This window comes from Emys orbicularis, chromosome 8 (genome assembly GCF_028017835.1).
Source record: "Emys orbicularis isolate rEmyOrb1 chromosome 8, rEmyOrb1.hap1, whole genome shotgun sequence".
Lineage (NCBI taxonomy): Eukaryota > Metazoa > Chordata > Testudines > Emydidae > Emys > Emys orbicularis.
The window spans coordinates 113653856-113677442 of record NC_088690.1 but is presented as its reverse complement, the minus strand read 5'-3'; the positions used below and the strand labels follow the sequence as shown (position 1 = coordinate 113677442).

General features: G+C 45.4%; 1 protein-coding gene across 1 annotated transcript; it reads left to right on the top strand.

Annotated features, from left to right (window-relative positions):
• The first annotated feature begins 1293 nt into the window (after window positions 1–1293).
• On the top strand, window positions 1294–22433 carry CDC23 (cell division cycle 23). The gene is made up of 16 exons (XM_065409310.1): window positions 1294–1441; window positions 1728–1800; window positions 5478–5615; window positions 5883–5925; window positions 6909–7014; window positions 11231–11363; window positions 16927–17104; window positions 17196–17293; window positions 17572–17653; window positions 18230–18383; window positions 18936–19055; window positions 19354–19429; window positions 19896–19957; window positions 20410–20488; window positions 20586–20705; window positions 21631–22433. Exons 1-16 carry the CDS (start codon window positions 1305–1307, stop codon window positions 21799–21801), a joined length of 1770 nt encoding a protein of 589 aa, XP_065265382.1. The 5' UTR covers window positions 1294–1304; the 3' UTR covers window positions 21802–22433.
• The last annotated feature ends 1154 nt before the right edge of the window (window positions 22434–23587 follow it).

The following is a 23587-nucleotide window of genomic DNA, read 5'->3' as shown; positions in this document are numbered from 1 at the left end:
ATTAGGACTAAAGCTTACCCTGAAAAGATCATCTCAGTGCTAAGCCTGGTGGTGAGATGATGACCGTAGCATGAGATGACACAAGCAACCATCAACAGCAAAGCACCAGGGGAACTCAGTGACTGAGGGGCACAGGATGGCAGAGGGGTGGACGGAATGACTGAGTGGGCCAGGCAGACGGAGGGGTGAATGATTTGGCAGGTAGCATGAGAGGACAGGTGAGAAACAGAGGTAATCAGGGAAGGGAGGATGGCAAAGAGACAGATATGAACACACAGGACAGATGGAGCAGTCAGAGACAGCAGGAGAAAAATGCTTGGAGAGGGGCCCTGTGCTGGGTTCCTCAAGCCCCCATACAGATCCCTGGGTGGGCTGTTCCATAGGAGTTGTGGGGATACAGGAGTCATCTTGTGAGGGAGGCACCTGGGGGTTCACAGTCACCCTCTGAGGGAGGGAACTGATGGATGCAGGGTCACCCTGTGAAAGGGACACTGAGGGATGCAGAGGGTTCCAGGATCACCCTGTGGGGGAGCAATGAAAGCTGCAGGGTCCCCCCACAGGAAGGGCAGGGGGTCACACTGTGGGCAGGCACTCAGGGGTGCAAGGTCACCCCTGTGGGGGATGTCCAGGGTCACGCTGTGGGGAGGCTCTGAGGGGTGCAGGGTCACCCTGTGGGGGAAGCAATGAAAGGTGCAGGGTCCCCCCTGTAGGAAGGCCGTGGGGTCACAGGGGGGGGGCTCTGAGGGGTGCAGGGTCACCCTGTGGGGGAAGCAATGAAAGGTGCAGGGTCCCCCCTGTAGGAAGGCTGTGGGGTCACGGGGGAGGGCTCTGAGGGGTGCAGGGTCACCCTGTGGGGGAAGCAATGAAAGGTGCAGGGTCCCCCACGTAGGAAGGGCGTGGGGTCACGGGGGGGGGCTCTGAGGGGTGCAGGGTCACCCTGTGGAGGAAGCAATGAAAGGTGCAGGGTCACCCCGCAGGAAGGGCGTGGCTTCACCGGGGGGGCCTCTGAGAGGGGCAGGGTCACGCTGTAGAGGGAAAGGGGGGGGGCAATGACTCGCCAGACAAGCCCTAGTCCAGCCATAACTCCGACTCCCCAGCGAGGGAGGGAGGCGCCCAAGGGCGGCAAATTATCCCCTTCAGATCTCTCGCACAATCCATTCCATTTCTCAGCCAATCAGCAGTCAGGAATCTGTGTCTCCCGCTTTGATTGGATGAGATACGCGGGCTGCTGCCCAATAGGAATAATAGTTGTTAGTGCCGCTAAGCGCGTTGTGGCTGTCGGGCTGTGATTGGTCGGAGAGGGTATGGGCAAGATGGCGGCTACTGCGGTTGTGCCCGGTTTGCGAAGCTGCGATTTCTCTGACTTGCGCGAGATCAAGAAGCAGCTTCTGAGTGTGGCGGAGCGGAGCCGCGAGCGGGGCCTGCAGCACAGCGGGAAATGGTGAGGGGGGCCCGGGGAGCGGGGCCCGCGGCACGGCGGGAAAGGGTGAGGGGAGCCGCGGGGCGCAATGGGGATGGTGTTGGTGTGCGTCTGCCCTGCTGCCAATACCTCCCCCCCGGTTCTTGGGCGTGCCAGGTGCCTGGGTCCTTGCTGAGCGTTGCAGCTGCTTCTGGGGTGGGGGGCACTATCCCAGCTGAGGTGGGGCCTGGTGCCTGCGTGAGGGCTGGGGATGTGTGCGCGGTGTGGTCTGTGGGGTGCTAATGTGTTTGAGGTCTCTTGGTTTCAGGGCCTCTGAGCTGGCATTTGCCCTGGATCCTCTGCCCCTGAGCGAGCTGCCTGCTGCTCCTGTGCTTACAGAGGTATGGATGGCAAAGACAATGACACCAGCCAACAATGAGCAGAAGGGGCTGTCTCTCTTGGGTGACCTCCCCTTACACCCAAAATGTTTTGCCTTTAATATGTGAATGGTCCTGTGCGAGGAGACCTCAGGCCTAGCAGTGCATCCTGCTATGCTCCATTTGACAGAGGCAACTCCATTTTTATTACGGGTGCATTAGGACTGCTGTGGTGTTTCCCTTGCTGTATTACGACCAAAGCAGGGGACCATCTTATCACACTGTTGTTCCTTGAGCTGGTCGCAATCCCATCCAAGTTTGTAGCATAGATAGTACCTCAACTATGTTCTGGACTACAATAAAACTCCGGACACAAGTTTAAAAGTGTTGGTCTAGGGAATACAATTGAGGTCTTATCTGTGCTGCGGAATAGAATAATGTTATAACTAATTGAGGACCGCTCCCTGTAGTGTAGAGGGCTTTGCATTGAGAGCCCGTTCTCAGATGGGTGTTAAACTTCCCAAAACAATTACTCTTTGAGCTCAAATTTGGAGAAGTTTGTTCTCTGCCCAAAGGTGAATTTCTATTGGAAAGTTGTTAGCTTTCTCTTCAACTCTTTACTCATCTGTAAGTATATATGAAAGATGATGGAGTCTTTCACTTTAAGAACATTTCAGGTGTTTTTATTTGTATTTGGCTACCCAAAAACTCTTCAACGTCAAGTTCAACCTGAACCTTTTCCTAGTCCTTACTGAGGAATATACTTTGCTAGGGCTGTAAAATAAAATATAAATGGTTGAAACTAGCATTGTTAGTTGATATCCTTGATGATCTAAAGTCACACTAAGGACAGTATCCAGATACATGTGGGAGATTTAATCTAATATGCAATTGTTTGTGCTTTTTTCTTAGTTATTTTTAAATAGGGAAACTGCAAAAATCTGTATTAAAACAACATTATAGAAGTGCATTCCACAAAAATCAGAAATTTCAAACTTGAGTCCCATAACAACCATAACTTGGCCTCCATGTATGTGTACTTAATTTCAATGTATACTGTTGCCTTAAGAGTATGCTTTAGTACAGTGGTGCTCAAACTGTGGGTTGGCGTTAGACTTGCTGGGACCCAGGACTGAAGCCCAAGCCCCACCGCCGGGGCCGAAGCTGAAGCCTGAGATCATTTTTGTTGTCAGAAGGGAGTCATGGTGCAATAAAGGTTGAGGACCACTGCTTTAATATGTATATGCACAGTGGCTGAAAGTTGTTCTGGGAACCATAGCGTGATTTCCCAGAATTTTATGTCTTTCTTTTGTAACAATATATTAAGCCATACATCTAACAGTAGATACATAGACTTCAAGGCCAGACGGGACCATCATGATCATCTAGTCTGACCTCCTGCATGTTGCAGGCCATAGAGCCTCGCCCACCCACTTTTGTAATAGACCAATAACCTCTGGTTGACTTAAACACGTAAAGTTACAGAGAATCCACCATTTACTCTAATTCAAACCTCTGAGTGACCCATGCCCCATGCTGCAGAGGAAGGTGAAAACCCCCCAGGGTATCTGCCAATCTGGCCTGGGGGGAAATTCCTTCCCATCTCTAAATATGGCAGTCAATTGGACCCTGAGCATTTTGGCAAGACCCAACAGCTGGGAAAGAATTCTCTAGTAGTAACAGAGAGCCCTCCCCATCTAGTGTCCCATTACTGTCCGTTGAAGATATTTGCTGCTATTAGTCGCAGATCGGTTACATGCCATTATAGGTAGTCTCACTATACCATCCCCTCCACAAACTTATCAAGCTCAGTCTTGAAGTCAGTTTTTTTTTTTTTTTTTTGCCCCACTGCTCTCCTTGGAAGGCTGTTTCAGAATTTCACTCCTCTGATAGTTAACTTCATCTAATTTCAAGCCTAAACTTGTTGGTAGCCAGTTTATATCCATTTGTTCTTCTGTCAACATTGATGCTTAATGTAACTTGTCTCCCTCCCTAGTATTTATCCCTCATGTATTTACAGACAGCAATCATATCTCCCCTCAGCCTTCTTTTGGTTAGGCTAATCAAGCCAAGCTCTCTTGAGTCTCCTCTCATAAAATAGGTTTTCTATTCCTCTGATCATCCTAGTAGCCCTTTGCTGTACCTGTTCCAGTTTGAATTCATCTTTCTTAAATGTGGGAGACCAGAATTGCACACAGTATTCCAGATGAGATCTCACCAGTGCCTTGTATAATGGTACTAACACTTCCCTGTCTCTACTGGAAATACCTCACCTGATGCATTCTAAGATTGTATTAGCCGTTTTCACGACCGCATCACGTTGACTCATAGTTATCCTGTGATCCACCAATACACCCAAGTCTCTCTGCTCCTCTGTCGCTTCCAACTGATAAGTCCCCAGTTTACAGCAAAAATTCTTGTTGTTAGTCCCTAAGTGCATGATTTTGCACTATTAAATTTCATCTCATATATATTACTTCAGTTTTCAAGGTCGTCCAAATGCAAAAATAAAAAAACTGTTAACACAGCATTAAGGCAGCAAAGTTAAAATCATAAAAACAAGAATGTAGTAATTGCTGTAACCAATCAGGGATGCATCTAGTACAGTATCCTGTTTTTTACAGGGATCAATACCAGATGCTTCAAAGGAAGCTATAATCTCTGTAACGGACAGCTGTGGAATACCTGACTACAGAGCAAGTTTCTTCCTAATCCTACATATCCCTGTCATATCTCTTCTCTGAGCTGTTCTAATCTTAATTTCTGACATGGAAGCCTTCTGGTCTCTGATAACTTTCCTGGCTTGTCTCTAGAGCCCTTCTGTTTCTTTTGTATCTTTTTTTTTATATGGAGTGTTCAGAACTGAGCAGTTTTCCAAGTGAGGGCATACCACTGATTTATAAAATGACATAGTAAATCACATGCAGACTGAACTTGGAAATCATGGTTATTAATATTATTCACAACTTTTCCCACTCTTTTAAAAGCCCAAATCAGTGTAATCCAAGAAGAACAAATTCCTAATGTGAAACTTGTAGACTAATGTTACTAACCAGCATTTTCAGTAGCTCAAGACCATTCTGCAAGAAACAAATTGTGTACAGGCCTCCACCATTTTGTAGGGAGAGTGAGGCAATAATTGGGCAATGATTAAAGATGTGCTTCTGCAAAAGATAATCTGGTTTCTGACTACACCAATTTAGTTTGTAATTGATGCATTATAAAGCATGGCTAAATATAAGTCTTACAGTGAGGCTGTATGGAGGCAGTATAATGAAGGAGATTTTAGAGTTCTCTGGCTTTAAGTTTAAATTTTCAGTTAAATTACTTGCGTTCCCCTGTCTCTCCCTTCCCCCACCTAAATGTATACTCTGCATTCATTTCTGCTCGGCATTCAGCTAACTCATCTATTCTAGTGGTTGATCACTTAATATTTTATTTTCTGGAATTTCACTGTTTTCATACATTGTTTCAAACTAAGATTTAAATCTTCTTTACATAAAAGGACTGGGTGGTTGGGATGAAATGAAGAGTGGGGGACAATGTCTGAAAGTATTCAATTTTTATTTGGTGTGGCAGAGAATATTAAATCTGAGCTTCCAGAGCAGTATTTTTCTTTTTTCCTTCCTAACCATTTGTCACCATGAGAAGACTTCCAAGGAACTCAAAACTGTTGATTTCATGAACTCTCTCCTCTTTAGGAGGATGCTCGTGATTTGGATGCTTACACATTAGCTAAGTCTTATTTCGATCTGAAGGAGTATGACAGGGCTGCATACTTTCTGCGGGGATGCAAGAGCCAGAAGGCCTACTTCTTGTACATGTACTCCAGATACCTGGTAAGACAACGAGGAAAGCCATCCTTTAATACTGAATTTGCCCCTTCTGTCTCCCACAGAGCCTTGCGGGTTATAGTCTTCCACTTATTCTCTTCCCAGCAACAATCTAGAAAGCCAGGTTAATCCCTTGTTTCCTTGCTAAACCTAACAGAATTTTTTGTTGGTGCTGTTGGGAGCTAGACTCAGGTGCTGTTAACAGAATTATACTGCAACCTGTGGAATAATGTATTGTAAAACTAGTTTTTTTTTCTTTTTCTTTTTTTACAGTCAGGAGAAAAGAAGAAAGATGATGAAACAGTGGATAGTCTGGGTAAGGATCCGCTTTTCTCAGCGGGAATAGAGAACCCAAGCTAATGAAAACAGAACTGCCAACATCATCTCTTTATGCAAACCATAATGGCTTTGCGGCCTGAGAGACTGTGGTTGGGCAGTGTAGCTCTGTCTGCTGGGCCTATGCATGGTCGTATATTCCTAAAGGCATTTGCCACAGATTCTCAATGGCTGACCCATTCCTAAAAAATGTAGGTCACACTTAAAGGAAGGGGGGTGGATTGGGTGTCTTTCTAAAAGATATGGTCTAGGAATTATTTTGGGGAAGTTCTATGGCCTGTGCTGTACAGGAGATCTGGCCTTAGAAGCTATCAGGTCTACACACCTGTGACTGAAAAGGATTAGAGGTCATAATAAACAAGCAACTGTGATACTGTAGCAAAAAGAGCTAATGTGATCCTTGGATGTATAAACGGGAGTAGGGAGATGACTTTTACCTCCTGTATACAGTACTGGTCAGATCAGTACTGGAATACTATGTTCAATACTGGTGTCAACATTTTAAAATGTGTTTAGTTTACCAAAAACATTGAGAAGTGACTTGATTAGTATATACCATTATTTTTAACAGTGAAGGTGATTAACCATAGGAACAAACTACTAAAGGATGTGTAAAAAGCAAGAGAGAGTCCTGTGGCACCTTTAAGACTAACAGGTGTATTGGAGCATAAGCTTTTGTGGGTGAATACCCACTTCGTCAGACGCAAGGATGTGGTGGATTCTCTATTACTTGGATGTCTTTAAATCAAGACTGCATGTCTTTCTAAAAGATGCTTCAGTTCCACCAGAAGTTATGGACTTGATACAGGAATTACTAGGTGAAATTCTGTGGCCTGTTATGCATGAGATTAGACTAGGTGATTGCAATGGTACTTTTCTGGTCTTCAAAAATCTGACTCTCTAAACTGGTGAAGCCACAAGCCAGGCAATCACTGAAAGCCAGTTGTGTGCTTCTTTTTGCAGGTCCCTTGGAGAAAGGACAGGTGAAGAATGAAGCACTAAGAGAGCTAAGGGTGGAGCTTAGCAAGAAACACAAAGCACAGGAGCTGGATGGTTTTGGCCTTTATCTGTAAGTGTCTGGGAGTTTTCATATGAACCCTTGCCTGGGGAGGTGGGATGGGGATGCAGTAACCTCTGGAGCACTCTGTTCTTCCTCTGCCATTTTCCTAAGGGAGAAATAGTATCTTTTTGGAGAATTAGCAAACATCCTGTTTAGTGACTGGTAAGACTGCAGCAGGACATGCCCTATCCACATTAAAGGGAAAGACTAATTTGGAGATGGAAGGGAATGTCTTACTATGTGTGTGGATGTGTTATTGACAGCACTGTGTATTCCTTTCCATCTTCATATTGATAAGTCTTTCCCCTTAACTTATTTCCACACTCTTAAGGTTTGGGGTCAATAGTATGTCCTGCTGCAATAGTAAATGCCACTGAATTTAGTTTTTTTTTGTCTGATAATTTCCTAGGGGGTGGTGTGTGTGTGTGTTTGTTTTTTTTCCAGGCAGCTTGCAGGCATTTCACATTTGTGACTGTTCCATTTAATTTCCATTAACTAGCTTTCTCACTTTTGTGTAGCTCCCCTTTCTGAAGTTAAATGTTACTGTGGTGGGCTTTATTGGTATTTTCCTCCCCTAAGGATCTTAAATTTAATTATATTATGGTCATGATTACTGAGCAGTTTAGCTATATTTACCTCTTGGACCAGATCCTGTGCCCCACTTAGGACTAAATCAAGAACTGCCTCTACCCTTGTGGGTTCCAGGACTAGGTGTTCCAAAAAGTAGTAATTATTGACGTCTAGAAACTTTCTCTGTATCCTGTCTTGAGGTGAAAGGTACCAATTAATATGGGGATAGTTGAAATCCCCCATTATTATTGGGTTTGTTTTTGTAGCATCACTAATCTCCCTGAGCATTTCACAGTCACCGTGACCATCCTGGTCAGGTGGTTGGTAGTATATTTCTACTGCTATACTCCTATTATTCAAGCATGGAATTTCTATCCATAGAGGTTCTATGGTACCGTTAGATTCATTTAAGATTTTTAGTATATTTGTCTCTATGCTCTCTTCCACATATAGTGCCATTCTCCCACCAGCACAACCTACTGTCATTCCTGCCTATTTTGTACCCCGGTATTACCGTGTCCCATTGACTGTCCTCATTCCACCAAGTTTATGATCTCAATATCCTTATTTAATACCAGGCATTCAAATTCACTCATCTTAGTATTTTAGACTTCTAGCATTTGTATATGAGCACTTATAAAATTTGTCATGTTTTAGTTATCTGCCTTCATGTGATGAAAAAGAATCCCATTCAATTACATTTGAGTTTTTCTCTTCAGTTCCTACCTGTGCTTAATCAACTTCAATCCTCTCCTCTTTACTAGGATATAGAGAATCCCCTAGGATATAGAGAAGCCTGCTAAACAACCAGTGGGACTATTGGATGACAAAGATGCTAAAGGAGCACTCAAGGATGATAAGGCCATTGTGGAGAAACTAAATGAATTCTTTGCATTGGTCTTCATGGCTGAGGATGTGAGGGAGATTCCCAAACCTGAGCCATTCTTTTTAGGTGACAAATGTGAGGAACTGTCCCAGATTGAGGAGTCATTAGAGAAGGGTATGGAACAAATTGATAAACTAAACAGTAATAAGTCACCAGGACCAGATGGTATTCACCAAGAGTTCTGAAGGAACTCAAATGTGAAATTGCAGAACTACTAACTGTAGTTTGTAATTTACCATTTAAATCAGCTTCTGTACCAAATGACTGGAAGATAGCTAATGTGACGCCAATTTTTAAAAAGGGCTCCAGAGGTGATCCCAGCAATTACAGGCCTGTAAGCCTGATTTCAGTACCGGGCAAACTGGTTGAAACGATAGTAAAGAACAGAATTGTCAGACATATAGATGAACATAATTTGTTGAGAAAGAGTCAACATGGTTTTAGTAAAGGGAAATCATGTCTCAGCAATCTACTAGAATTCTTTGAGGGGGTCGACAAGCATATAGTGTACTTAGATACATACGGGATAAGAGGGAAGGTGCTCTCATGGACTGGTAACTAGTTAAAAGATAGGAAATAAAGGGTAGGTATAAATGGTCAGTTTTCAGAATGGAGAGAGGTAAATAGTGGTGTCCCCCAGGGGTCTGTTCTGGGACCAGTCCTATTCAACATATTTATAAATGATTTGGAAAAAGGGTTAAACAGTGAGGTCACAAAATTTGCAGATGATACAAAATTACTAAAGATAGTTAAGACCCAGGCAGACTGTGAAAAGCTACAAAAGGATCTCTCAAAACTGGGGGACTGGGCAACAAAATGGCAGATGAAATTTAATGTTGATAAATGCAAAGTAATGCACTTTGGAAAACATAATCCCAACTATACATATAAAATGATGGGGTATAAATTAGCTGTTACCACTCAAGAAAGAGATCTTGGAGTCAACGTGGATAGTTCTCTGAAAACATGCACTCAATGTGCAGCGGTAGTCAAAAAAGCAAACAGAATGCTGGGAATATTTAAGAAAGAGATAGATAATAGGACAGAAAATATCATGTTGCCTCTATATAAATCCATGGTATGCCCACATCTTGAATACTGCATGCAGATGTGGTTGTCCCATCTCAAAAAAATATATACTGGAATTGGAAAAGCTTCAGACAATAGCAGCAAAAATTATTAGGGTTATGGAACGGCGTCTGTATGAGGAGAGATTAATAAGACTGGGACTTTTCAGCTTGGAAAAGAGACGGCTAAGGGGAGATATGATTGAGGTCTATAAAATCATGACTGGTGTAGAGAAAGTAGATAAGGAAGTGTTGTTTACTACTTCTCATAACACAAGAACTAGGGGTCACCAAATGAAATTAATAGGCAGCAGGTTTAAAACAAATAAAAGGAAGTATTTCTTCACACAACGCACAGTCAACCTGTGGAACTCCTTGCCAGAGGATATTGTGAAGGCCAAGACCATAACAGGGTTCAAAAAAATAACTAGATAAGTTCATGGAGGATAGGTCCATCAATGGCTATTAGCCAAGATTGGTAGGGATGGTGTCCCTAACTTCTGTTTGCCAGAAGCTGGGAATGGGTGACAGGGAATGGATCACTTGATGATTACCCGTTCTGTTCATTCCCCCTGGGACACCTGGCATTGGCCACTGTCGGTAGACAGGATACTGGGCTAGATGGACCTTTGGTCTGACCCAGTATGACCATTCTTATGTTCTTACTGTTTGAATTAGATGCAACCATACTGTTGCCCCTATCCCCACAGAACTGCAGCAGGATTTGAACCCCCTTGACCTTTAGATCCATGGCTTAGTCTCTTACTACTTGCTGAAGTGCAGGCCCCTTTTAAACCAGTCATTGGAGGAGGGCTTGATGCAAACTTTCTCTGTGGGTTACTTAAGCACTTATTAGTCAGCTGTAAAACACTGATGTTCAGGAATTCTAGATTATATCCCTGGCTCTGGTACAGGAGTGTGGTTTACAGTGGTTAAAGACAGGATAACCAAAACTGGTTAAGTTACACTGAAATGCTCTGTGGTGCAGTGGATAAAATTGGGGTTAATCTTGTTAAGAGACCTGAGTTGTGGGCCTGCAATGACCTTGCATAAGCTCTCTTCTAACTTATGTTAAAAAATGGGGTGTGTTCAGAAACTCTTCCCTGGGTTTTAGGTTGGGGTTTATGGCCTTAGTCAATAACAAGGTTAGTTAATTGCATGAGAATTCAACCAGTTAGGTGTGGGATTTGAACTCCTGGCCTCTTATTTCACAGCTATCTGCTAAAATTTTATGAACGTTTCTATAGACAAACATTACCTATGTATAACTGGTATTAAAGGAATCAACATGGGAGAAGCAACCATGTGGCCAAAAGACAGGTCCCGGCATAAAATAGGTATTTTGCAAAATGGGGGACAAAGAAAAGTGAGACTGATGAAAAATTGCTAGAAGGGTGACTTTTTAATGCTTCTCTCTGTACCATTTTTCAAACCACTCTGAAAAATTCAAATAGGGCTCAAAGTTTATATTCTGTGGCTTGGTTTTTGCTATTTCAATTTGATTTTTACAGAATAAAGTTGTAAGGCTCCTGTTAAACTGAACTCTAGTGCTGTTGCTGCACCATAATAGGGAATTTGTCACTGGGGAATTTGATTTTTCCCTTCTTGTAGCCCTGTCACTTGTTTGAGGTTATGACTAGATGGGTACAGCTAGTAGAGGTGGGTGATGCAAAGAGTTATACTGGTATCTTTCTCTACTCAGGTATGGCGTTGTGCTGCGGAAGCTGGACCTGGTGAAAGAGGCCATTGATGTGTTTGTTGAAGCTGCCCATGTTTTGCCTTTGCACTGGGGAGCCTGGCTGGAGCTCTGTAATCTGATCACAGATAAAGAGATGGTAAAACTTAGTGTTAATTTTGTGGTACAAGACAACGGTTGATGGAATAATGTCCTGGGATTGGCATTACCCTTTGTTTTATTCTTAGTTCAGAAGCTCATCAGATAGGCAAGGGAATCTTTACATTGTTTATCTTGTTGAAACCGCTGCTATGCTGCACCTATTTACTGCCATGTAGTCTGGGATGCTTTACTGCGGGCAGGATCTGGTAACCGATTTTTCTTATCTCTGACTTTTCCATCTGAGTCCAACCCCCTATGTAAGTGAAGGCAGCACTTAGAAACAAAAGATAATAACAAATCGAAAGGCAGACAGCAGTCAATATGAATTAGAAGTTATTGAAGTATAGAAAGTTGATAAGGGAAGCTAATAACTTCAAGGCAAAATCTCTGGCTGTCAAGAGCAAGAACATCAAGAAGTTTTTTAAAGTATATCAGGAATGAAATAAATCCTAACACCTGGGCCCATTACTAGATGGCAATGGTAAAATTGTTAGTGAAAAGGCAGAAGTGCTCAGTACGTTTTCTGTTCCGTTGGAAAGAAGCAGAATTATTTCATATTGAATGAGGATGAACTACCGTACTTTCCAATGCATTAATGACTAAGGATGATACTAAACAGCATCTGCCAGGGGTGAATATTTTTAAATCAGCAGGCCTGGATAACTTAGACTCAGGAGTCCTACAAAAATTGTCTGAGGTGATCTCTGGCCTGTTAATGTTAATTTTTGATAAATCTTGGCATAGTGGGGAAGTTCCTGAAGCCTGGAAGAGTGCTAATGTTGTGCCAATATTCAAAAAGTATCTGCCTGTTGACTTGGATACTAATAGGCCAGTTGGTCTGACAAAATAATGGAAAATCTGATTCAGTAATTAAACTAATCAACATAGTATTATGGAAAATGTCTTGTCAAACAAACCTGATTTCATTTTTTTGAAGTGATAATAAATTTGGTTGATGAAGGTAACGGCATAGATGTAACTTATTGTTCACTGTTTGTATTGCTGTAGTGCCTTGGAGCCCGTGCTTAATTTGTAATGAAACAGGTTCCGGGGCTCAAGAAATGATTTACTTCATAACTGATGTGGCAAGCCCAGAGGTGCCAGGGCTATGAACTGCCGGGGCTCAGCCCTGGCACAAATTAAGCACTGCTCAGAGCCCTAGCCATGGACCAGAACCCCATTGTGCTACGTGCTCTACAAACAGAACGAAAAGGTGGCACTATACTTAGAATTCTATAAGGTGTCTGATATTAGATCACATTCTGATGTTAAAAAAAGAGCACTGTACAATTTCAGTAAAGCCCATCTCAACTGGATTAAGAACTGGCTAACTGACAGATCTCAAAATGTAGCTGTCAAAGGGGAGTCTTCATCAAATAGAGGTGTTTCTGATGCGGTTTCACAGGGATTGGTATGAGGCTTGATACTATTCAATGTTTTCATCAGTAATCTGGAAATAAATATAAAATCTGCAGATGACACGGATTGATGGAATGGTAAATAAGGAAAGGGCAGTCTTGTTTGTAGAGCAATCTGGATCTCTTGGTAAGCTGGACCCATTCAAACAAAATGCATTTTAATAAAGTCAAATATAAGGTCATATCTAGCAACAATGAATGCAGGTCATTCCTACAGAATAGGGGACTGTATCCTGGACGCCTGACTCTAAAAAGGTTTTAAGTGTCATAGTGGACTGTGACGGGGGACCCTGTTGTTGGGCCGGGGATGAGTGGAGTAACAGGATGCAATCACTGGGTTCGAAGGTCCAGAGACAGGTTCCCTGATTGTATCTCTGCTTCTGGGTCCGTTGCGTTTTCATTAAATTTTCATGAGCAAATCCTCCGAGCTTCCTAAGGCGCTCCCACAGTTCCAATAAATATGGAACTGACCCCATAACCTGAGACTCTTGTTCCTCCCAGGTCTGTTGGAGGAGGTCCAAGATCCCCCTGGGTTGCCTACCATACAACATTTCAAACGGGAAGAACTCCGTAGATGCTTGGGGTACCTCTTGCACTGCAAACAGCAAGGCGGGTATCAGTTCATCCCAATGTCTCGGGTCATCCTCAACAAACTTGCAGAGCATTGATTTCAGGGTCCTGTTAAACCTCTCAATGAGGCCATCCATTTGGGAGTGGTAGACAGAAGTCTTCAGGACCTGGATGTTTAGTAGTTTGCACAGCTCCTCCATTAGTCGGGACGAAAAGTTGGCTCCCCGGTTGGTCACTGTCTCTTTTGGTATCCCGACCTGGCCAAACATTTCCAAGTTCTTTTGCTATGGCGGTTGCGGTTGTTGGACGTAAGGGGACAGCCTCAGGACATCGAGATGCATAGTCTACCACCACCAGTATGTAGCGGAACCCCAAGCTGCTTTTCTCTAAGGGTCCCACCAGGTCCATACCTATCCTTTCAAATGGTACTCCTACCACTGGAAGGGGGTTCGGGGCGCCTTGCATATCCCTTTGGTGCTAGCACGTTGGCATTCTGGACAGGAGGCACAGAAGTTGTTTACTTCCTTATGGATGCCTGGCCAGAAAAAACTAAGGGCCACTCGGTGTAGTCTTCTCCTGCCTGAGGTGTCTGGCCCAGGGCACTGAGTGAGCCAGCCGCAGCAAGTCACTTTGGAACTTCTTGTTGGATCCTTCCTGGGTTTGGCGATCTTTGGCCATCTGGTGTAGGCATTCATTGTGAACCTCGAACTGGAGTTCTTGGGGTGTTTGTAGGTTGATGCCCCTTTCCTCCTCCGCATTGGGCACTTGCTCCCAAGCATGACTCAGGGTGGGGTCCTCCCTTTGCTCCCTCAGGAAGTCCCTGTCAATCATCAGCCATTCACGCTCCACCTCCTCCAGCGTCTCTCCTCCCATGGGACATGGTCCAGGACCTTGTAAAGGATCAGGGAGTTCCTCCTCTCGTCCTTCCTCTTCTCTTTGGTTCAGGAGCCTCCTCGCTCGTGATCTTGGGTTTGTTTCCACTGGCAGCCGGTGCCCCCATTCTTGTATAACCTCCCCGAACCACTTGAGGCCCAATCCACTTCTCAGATTCCAACCACCTCCAGCAATAATCCCGGAGCCGCTGAGCCACTGCCTGGGGTCATGCTCCAGGGGGATACCTCTCCCATCTAAATCACTGACTGAACATTTCAGGGCTCACTCCTGTGTGGTCTAAGATGACGGTCTTTACTTTGGCATAATCGAGAGCTTCCGTAGGGTCTAGGCTCCGATAGGCAGTCTGTGCAGGTCCAGTTAACTATGGAGCCACTAGGGTAGCCCAGTGCTCTGGAGGCCAACGGGCTGCAGTGGCGACCCGCTCAAATGTGACCAAGAAGGCCTCCAGGTCGTATCCGAGCCCCATCTTGGCCAGCCTCACTGGTAACCCAGTCAGAGTGCTCTCCAAACCCTGGCTCACCCCGGCAGGTCCGGATGGTCCCCTCAGTTACAGGAGCGCCTCCATCTGCTGAACTAGCTGCCCTTGCTGAGATTGGTGCTGTGCTGCCAGCTCCCTAATCCACTGCTGCTGTTGCTCTTGGTGCTGGGCCATCTGTTGTTCTTGGGCGGCCATTTGGTGTAGCAACTGGGCTTGTTGTTGCTGGGTAGCCTGCTGCTGCTGGCTTTCCAGCATCCATTTCAATATCTTGTTGGTATCCATAGTGGCTGTGGGGTTTTCTCACTCAGCTCTCTTCGTATTAGTCTTCTTAACAGGACCTGACTGATCCCGCATTCTCCAGCACGTGTGACAACAACAGTTGGAGTTCTGGCCGTCTGGGTAGGATGGAACAATGGTCAGCCTGTAGCCCCCAGGCAGGGCTGGGCAAACAAATAGTCTATGGTCCCCAAGCCTCCTGGCTGGGGCAGGTAGTAATAATTGGGGTTCTGGTCATCTGGGTAAGACAGAACAGCAATCTGTCTATAGCCCCCAGGTGGGGCAGAGCAAACAACTAGTCTATAGCCTGTAAGCTTCCTGGATGGGGCAGACAGTAGCAATTGGGGAATCAGCCTCTGGGGCAGGGCAGAACAGCAATCAGTCTATAGCCCCTGGGTGGGTCAGAACAAACAGTCTATGGTCCCTGAGTTCCCGGGCTGGGACCGAGAGCAAACAGCAGCCACACCTAGTGATCTGTGGGGTGTGATGGGGAACCCGGCCCCTCCCTCTCCACCGGGTTCTGACCCAAGGCCCTATAAAGCCAGGGACTTCCCCGCTGAGGGTTTAGGCATCTGCTTCCACTACAGCCCCTGGGTCACTTCCTACCACAATTTGCATCCCAGGCATCTCCTTGGCTGGCGGCAGTTTGGCGTCCTTGTCAGTCTCCGCAGTCGGTGAGTAGCCCATAGCATAGTCCAGGTCCATGGGCTCCGCTGCTTGGAGAGTCACCGGACCCTCTGGAGAAACCTGCAGTACACATCCTTCCTCCTCTGCAGCCAGCCCTGACTGAGCTGGGCTGCCTCCTTTTATCTGGCTCTTCCACCTCGAGCATGCGCAGCAGGGTGCGGCCTCCTGGCCCCACAGTGATTGGTCCATCCCCATTAGCCCAGGGCGGGGTTGGTACACCCCATCACATGGACCAGTAACTGAACATCAGCTCCCAGGACAATGGTATGGCAAAAAGGGCTAATGTGATACTTGGCTGTGTAAACAAGGGAGTAGTGAGATGATTTTACCTCTGTATATGGCATTGCTGAGACTGATCTGGGAATACTGTGTATGTTTTTGTTTTTTGTAGTGGCCATATTTTAAAAAGAGTATTGAAAAAATTGAGAGGTCCAGAGAGGAGCCACAAAAATGACATGAGGGTTGGAGAAAATGCCTAAGAGCGAGAGACTTAAAGAGCTCAATCTGGTTAGTTTATCAAAAAGATCAAGTGGTGACTTGATTATCGTGTACAAATATCTTACTGGGGAGAGAATGCCGGGTGCTAAAAGGCTTTTTAATCTAGTGGAGAGGTTCAAAACAAGAAACAATCAGTGGAAGTTAGATAAATTCAAATTAGAAATAAGGTATACGTTTTTAGCAGTGAGGATGATTTAACAATAGGAACAAACTACCAAGGAAGCTGTGGATTCTCCATCTCTTGAAATCTTCGGATCAATGCTGGATGTCTTTCTGGAAGATATATTTTAGCCAAATAAGTTATTGGGCTCAGTGCAGGAATAACTGGATGACATTTTATGGCTTGTTTTTTATATAGGACGTTGGACTAGATGATCTAAGAGTCCCTTCTGGCCTTAAAAAAAATCTACTAATCTGTGGTCAGGATTGAATTCCTTCTATAGAATGTCTGATATTAAGTTGATAGAATCCTTTAGTTCACACTTTTGTTTCTTGGTCTTTGCACCACTGGGTGGAGTTAGCTTATGCTCAAATAAATTTGTTAGTCACAAGTACTCCTGTTCTTTTTGTCTAAGGAGAAGGCTTTGTTGGGGGAGGAGGGAAGTGTCGCCCTTTGTCCTCTAAAGATCCAGCCACTAGGTGAAGAGAGAGCTGATGTTTTCCCTTTTCTGCAGGAGGCATTGAGGTGATGTGGATTGTCCTCTTAGTGTGTTTTTTGTTTGGTTATTGGTCTATTACAGCTGAAGTGCCTGTCCTTGCCAGATACCTGGATGAAGGAGTTTTTCCTGGCGCACATTTACACAGAGCTGCAGCTGATAGAAGAGGCTCTGCAGAAGTACCAGAGTCTCATTGATGCAGGATTCTCCAAGAGCACCTACATCATTTCCCAGATCGCAGTTGCCTACCACAATATCCGAGGTCAGTGAACTCAGCTAAGGGGGGTGCCTCCTGCTACAAACTCTGCATCAATCAGTAGCACTCACTGATGTTTGCCTTCCTCTGTCTGTAGATATAGACAAAGCTCTCTCTATCTTCAATGAACTAAGGAAACAAGACCCATACAGGATAGAAAACATGGACACCTTCTCCAACCTGCTGTATGTCCGGGTGAGCACCCTTTCTTTCACCCACACTCCTCTGCAATAAATTACACCAGCTCACACAGCAAGCATTTTATAGCTTCTTAGCAGAATACCTGAGTTAAGTCTATCCAATCATATGAATGCTAACGAGTCTCTCTGGCCATAAACTTGCAGCTGTCTTCTTTCCCTTTTCTCCCCGTGGACTGGTATCCTTGGTGTGCATTTCTGATCTCCCTACCCCTCTTCCCTCTGAAGTGGTGTCACACTTGTCCCCCCAACAATCTCTCTCTTCTTTTCTACCAGAGCATGAAGCCTGAGCTGAGCTACCTGGCTCACAATCTGTGTGAGATTGACAAGTATCGTGTGGAGACCTGCTGTGTGATAGGTGAGAGGCAGCTCTTCTACTAGTTTATCACCCAGGCTACAGGGAGTGGGAAGGCAGCTTACTGATCCCTCTCCACAGGAATTGTTAGCAGGTCTGTTGAGGCTAGGCTGGCTGAAGCAGCTCTCACTCATGGTAAAACAGCGGATGAAATGATATAGCAGCAAAAGAAGTCAATGCAGTGTTGGCAGTGCACAGAGGTGATGATGCAGGCCTTTGGTAGGGTGGATTGGTGGTGGGTTCTCTATGCAGCTTTGAGATACTGGAATACTGTCGTTTGGTTCTGGGCACTTAGTACCCAAATAAATAAGTGGAATTTATTAGTTTGTGGGATAGTTTTCCAAGGTAAGGGGTGGGAGTTTCATTGGTTTGCACAAATGAAATGGATTGGACAAGAGCACTGGAGACCAAACTGAGGTCAGACTGGGGCTTGGAGTTATGCAGTGAACTGGATCTGACTTAATAGGTTTCTCCCTTCTCTAATTTATATGGGAAAAAAATAGATGCCGCAGCTTGTATCTGTTTCCTAATCTCCTGCTTCTTTTTCCTGTTCACTTTATTCCTCTGACCATCCTCTAGGGAATTACTATAGTCTACGCTCTCAGCATGAAAAAGCAGCACTCTATTTCCAGAGAGCCTTGAAACTGAATCCTCGGTATCTTGGAGCCTGGACCCTCATGGGACATGAGTACATGGAAATGAAGAACACATCTGCAGCTATCCAGGCTTATAGGTGTGTGTGGAGGAGCTATGCAAGGCAGAGAATGGCCTCTGGGAGTGCATGAAGTAGTGACAGGTTTGGGCGGAAGGGGAGGAGTATCTTGTGTGGCCTTGTTAGGAGCTCTCTTTTGTTGGTCCATATTCCAGCATATTCCAACCCCTCTGGGGGGGGGCGGGGGCGGTTCCATAGAGGATGGAGCTAGGCTGTTCTCAGTGGTGGCAGATGACAGAACAAGGAGCAATGGTCTCAAGTTGCAGTGGGGGAGGTCTAGGTTGGATATTAGGAAACAGTTTCACTAAGAGGCTGGTGAAGCACTGGAATGGGTTACCTAGGGAGGTGGTGGAATCGCCTTCCTTAGAGGTTTTTATGGCCTGGCTTGACAAAGCCTTGGCTGGTATGATTTAGTTGGTGTTGGTCCTGCTTTGAGCAGGGGATTGGACTAGATTACCTCATGAGGTCTCTTCCAACCCTAATATTCTATGATTCGTAACCCCGTGAACTCTGACTGACTTTGGATCCTGCCTGTTTCCGAACACTTACACCACTTTCTCTTTTCTTTGGCAGACATGCAATAGAGGTGAACAAGAGGGACTACAGAGCCTGGTATGGACTGGGACAAACCTATGAGATCCTCAAGATGCCATTTTACTGTCTGTATTACTACCGACGGGCCCACCAGCTCAGGTAAAGCTGGGAACGTAGCCATAACTGTTGGCAGTTCAGAGTGAACACTATAAGCTGAGTTGCAGGAGGTATCAATGACTTAGTGTATGCAGTCTCGTTGAAGAGATTACATTCTGTAGAGATTCTATTCAGTCTCTTTAGAGGCATCAATAAAGGTTATCCATGTATCAGCAGGGTATAGAAGAGTGTGGTTAGGTAGTGTATGTAGGGCTGGATTTCAGTGGTAGGGTCCATCCTTCAGTTAGCTTGAGACAATACCATGTTCTGAGGTAGCTTGACTGGCTGTTGTTTCTCACAGACCCAATGATTCCCGTATGCTGGTTGCTCTGGGAGAGTGTTATGAGAAACTCAATCAGCTGGTGGAAGCCAAAAAGGTAAGTGAGGGCTCAGATGTGCTGTGGGGCAGGCTGGGCATCCAGGTGGCTGCCAGGGAAGCAGGCAGAGGCACAAGTCTCGTTAGTACTTCTGGTCCTCCTGAGCTGTCTTCCTCTGCATACCTAAAAAGTAATGGATGCGGGATAGTGCTCAGAATGGCTGTTCTGTCCTCTTCAGTCGTGACCTTGATCCCAGGGTGGGAGTGGGGAGCTGTGTGCAGTCTGGGCCTAATCTTAGCAGGTTCCTGTTATAATTGTGACTTCAGGGGAAGTTCTGCACTAACCATCTGCCCTGAGCAGTTGGTGAATTTGTCTGCTGCGGCCTTCCAGAAAACCAGCTCTCTCCATGCATCTCTGCTTGAGGGCATTGCAGTGACTGGGTCTGTATGTGACTGGCGTGAAACCATTGCATGCTAGAGAAGACATTTTGCTGAGGTGCTTGTGTGACTTTTTCCCTCCTTGGCAGTGTTATTGGAGAGCTTATGCTGTGGGAGATGTGGAGAAAATGGCATTGGTGAAACTAGCCAAGTGAGTATGGCTCAGCATTTATTCTCAGTGTTCTGTGAAAAGCACTTTGAGATCTGAAGGGCTAGGTATTATTTAGATGTGCTATTAGTGGTATCCCTAGGTCTATGGAAACTGCAACTCCTATCCTAATGTCCTGCCTCAGCTCTGAAAAAGAGCCTCTGTTTGCATGTGATGTCAGCTAAGGAACATAGAAACCCATAGTAACGCAGGCAGGCAATGTTAGTAACTAGTTGCTATCCTGGTGGGTGGTCTGTTACGCTGTCCCTCAGGCATGGGGTGTTGTCTGTCTGCTTCTAGGGGCCTGGGCCTGGCTGCAGCTAGTAAAGCACGGTCCAGAACTTGCTCGTGTTTGGGAGAGGCCCTTTCTAAAGGCCTGTCCAGGACAGACAGAAATTCTTGCTTTTGGGTCTCTTCCATGCTATGTTTTTGACCCAATTTCTCTCCTTTCCCAGGCTGCATGAACAGCTGAATGAATCAGAACAGGCTGCTCAGTGCTACATCAAATACATCCAGGATATCTATTCCTGTGGGGTGAGTCAATGGTATGGGGACTGGAGGGAGAAGTGAGGGAGAATGATGTAGAACTATCTTCCAAATCAGCTCTTGCTGTTTCTTTACTGTGCTGTAGGAGATAGTGGAGCACCTGGAGGTGAGCACTGCCTTCCGCTACCTAGCCCAATATTACTTCAAGTGTAAACTCTGGGATGAAGCCTCTGCCTGTGCTCAGAAATGCTGTGCATTCAATGATGTGAGTAGCCAATCTCCCTTTCTTAGGGGGATTCTTACCTTGATCTCTGTTTCTTCTGGGAGTCAGAGCAGTCCTTCTGTTGAAGGAGCATGGGCTGCATCCACCTGGAGTGGACGATCCTCATCTATGTGAGAAGACCCCCAGTGCTGCTGCTCACCTATTTCCTGCTGTTGCTTAGTAACTAGTTGAAGTTCTGGGGCTAAGGGTTGCACTGGTTTGGCATTCAATAGTACAAAAATAACTTAGGACTTGTAGTGGTCTGCAGATCTCTAGCAGAAAACCCCACCATCTTTCTGCAGGAACTAATGGACTTACTGTACAATGTGCTCCTGGAATCCCCCATGTTTCTTGTTATCTGTGATCTTTCCCATTGACAGTGCAAAGAATACAGAAGTACTTGGTATCCTGGCGTGTGTGGAATCTGAGATTCTCTCAGGCCATAGTTGGGCACTCTGGATTTCCATGTCAGCCCAGGAGGGGATGTTGTGGACGACATCAGCCTAAAACTTGCCCCCTCTCTCAAGCAAAGCTGTCTAGAATTTGAAAAGAGAAGACCAGAGCCTGAGTCTCTTAAAGTCTTTGCTATTGCCAGTCTATTTTGTGGAAGGTGCCTAGATGTTATGGTGAGGTGGCAGTATAGACATGTAAGATAATCAGGTGTGCAAAGCAAGTAACCTACACGCCAAAGGGCTGGGAAGAGGATATTAAAGAGGGTCTGTTTTACCTTAAACCTTGCTGTTAATAGCTGGAAAACTAACATCCTTTACTATGTGATATTGTGTCTTGCAACCCCAGTGAAAGCCAAACTAGTGTTATTGCATGGATTGTTCACATTGCTGCTGAATTTGACTCTGAAGCTTCTTTGCCCCAACCTACATGAAGTATGGAATTGACCTACTAATGCAGTTATTCTGACTCTTTTCAGACAAGAGAAGAAGGGAAGGCCCTGCTGAGACAGATTTTACAACTACGCAACCAAGGGGAAACCTCCTCCACAGAGATGTCTGCTCCCTTCTTCCTCCCTGCATCTCTGTCGTCCAACAACACTCCCACACGGAGAGTATCCCCACTCAACCTGTCTTCAGTTACACCATGAATTGTGCTGGTACTTCTCTGGGCCAGCCTAGGGCAAGTGGGGACTTGAACCCATCCTCCAGAAACAACCACCTCATTCCCGCGAAGCTTCGGTCTGGTACTGCCTTCCGTTGGAGGTAGACATCCTGAGAACCCATAGCTGAAGCTAGCTGTTGTCAATGCAGGCAAAGATCATTGTGGAACTAATGTGAAGTGCCTCTGCTGAGATGTCAGAAACCACTATGCTTCTCACGGCCGCGCTCCAAGTGTGTGAGAAGCAACTGCTCCCTAGATGAGGGGGTTTTGTCTGCCTGAGTTGAAACATGTTTGAAAGTGTTGTCTCTGCTCTGTTAACGCTGAACTCCTTTCAAGGGCCTCAGTGGAACTGCTGCTGCCTACTGCAAGAATTGTCCCCTGCTGGCTTCTCTGTGGACTTTTTTCTGCAGCTGCACCCAAGCAAGCACAGTAAGAGGGACGTTTCATCTTCACTGCTGCCGTGAAAGGAAACCGCATTTGGGGATTGAGAGGTGGTGTCAGTCTTAAGTGGCCTCACCCAGTAACTGGTTGCTGTTAGGTCTGTGGCTCAGATAGATGTCTTGGCTTTGCTGGTGAGTGGCAAACCAGCTAGTGGGAATTACATCATTAAATGTTGGTAGGCATGTTACTGTCCCTGGGTATTGTCTTGGCACAAATTTCCTTCCCATTATAACAAACACAATTGAACTAAATATAGAAAAGATCCAATTTTCCATAAAAAGCAACAGAGGGTCCTGTGGCACCTTTGCCACAGGACCCTCTGTTGCTTTTTACAGATTCAGACTAACACGACTACCCCTCTGATAAATTTTCCATAAGTTCATTGTGGGGGGAAAGGGTTAGGGTAGCTACTAGCCACCTTTCCTGGGGGGAAAGGTGGCTAGTAGCTACCTCGCTCCGATTTGAGAAGCCCTGTTCAATGTGCTGTGTGGCAGTTAGTCCTTCAAACTAGTGCAGCAACTTGTTTAGACTTCAACTGCCTGGGACAAAAGTGGTGGTTAGATGGGCCTGGAACAGTGTCAATTTGACCATTGACCTGCAGTCTGACTTCAGCCAAGTCACTCAATTGCTATTCAGTTTCATTCTCTAAACTGAGTCTATGGAGCTATTTCTACAGGTGCTTGGTTGGTCTGAATGGTTGGAATTTCTATGCACATTCCAGAAGATAAAGGTTTGAGAAGGGTAGAGTATCTTCACTTACATCTTATCTTGGCATTCTGTTGGACAGAGCCTGGGGAAGATTGTTGGAACAGAAACAAACCTGTTTTTGCGGTCTGGAGCTGTAAAGAACAGTTGCCCTACAGTAACTGTGGTTCTTCTGGAGATTGTCCATGCAGATCCCACTCTTGGTGCATGTGTGCCCCATGCTCATGAGAACAGTTTTTTTTGGCTAGCAGTGTCTATTGGGGCTGCTCTCTGGGTGAGCTTGTGCCCTTCCAATCTAAGGGCATTAAGGGTGGAACTACTCCAACTGTCTCAGTTCCTTCATCATTATGGAATCTCATAGGAATAGGACTTTGAAATAGTGGGGAAGGAGGGTAGGCTCTAGAAGCTGAGTGGACAACACATCATGAACCACAGTTACTGTAGGGTAAGGAATTGTTCTTCTTTGAGTGATTATCCACACAGATTCCTCACTTGGTGACTAACAAGCAGGTGTCTGTTCTTAGGGGTGGGTCTGAGGACTCGGAGTCCTACTTGAATAGAGATTGCAGGATAGCCCTTCTAAAATGAGCATCCAAGCTGTAGGCCTGTAGGAAGGAACAGTCATT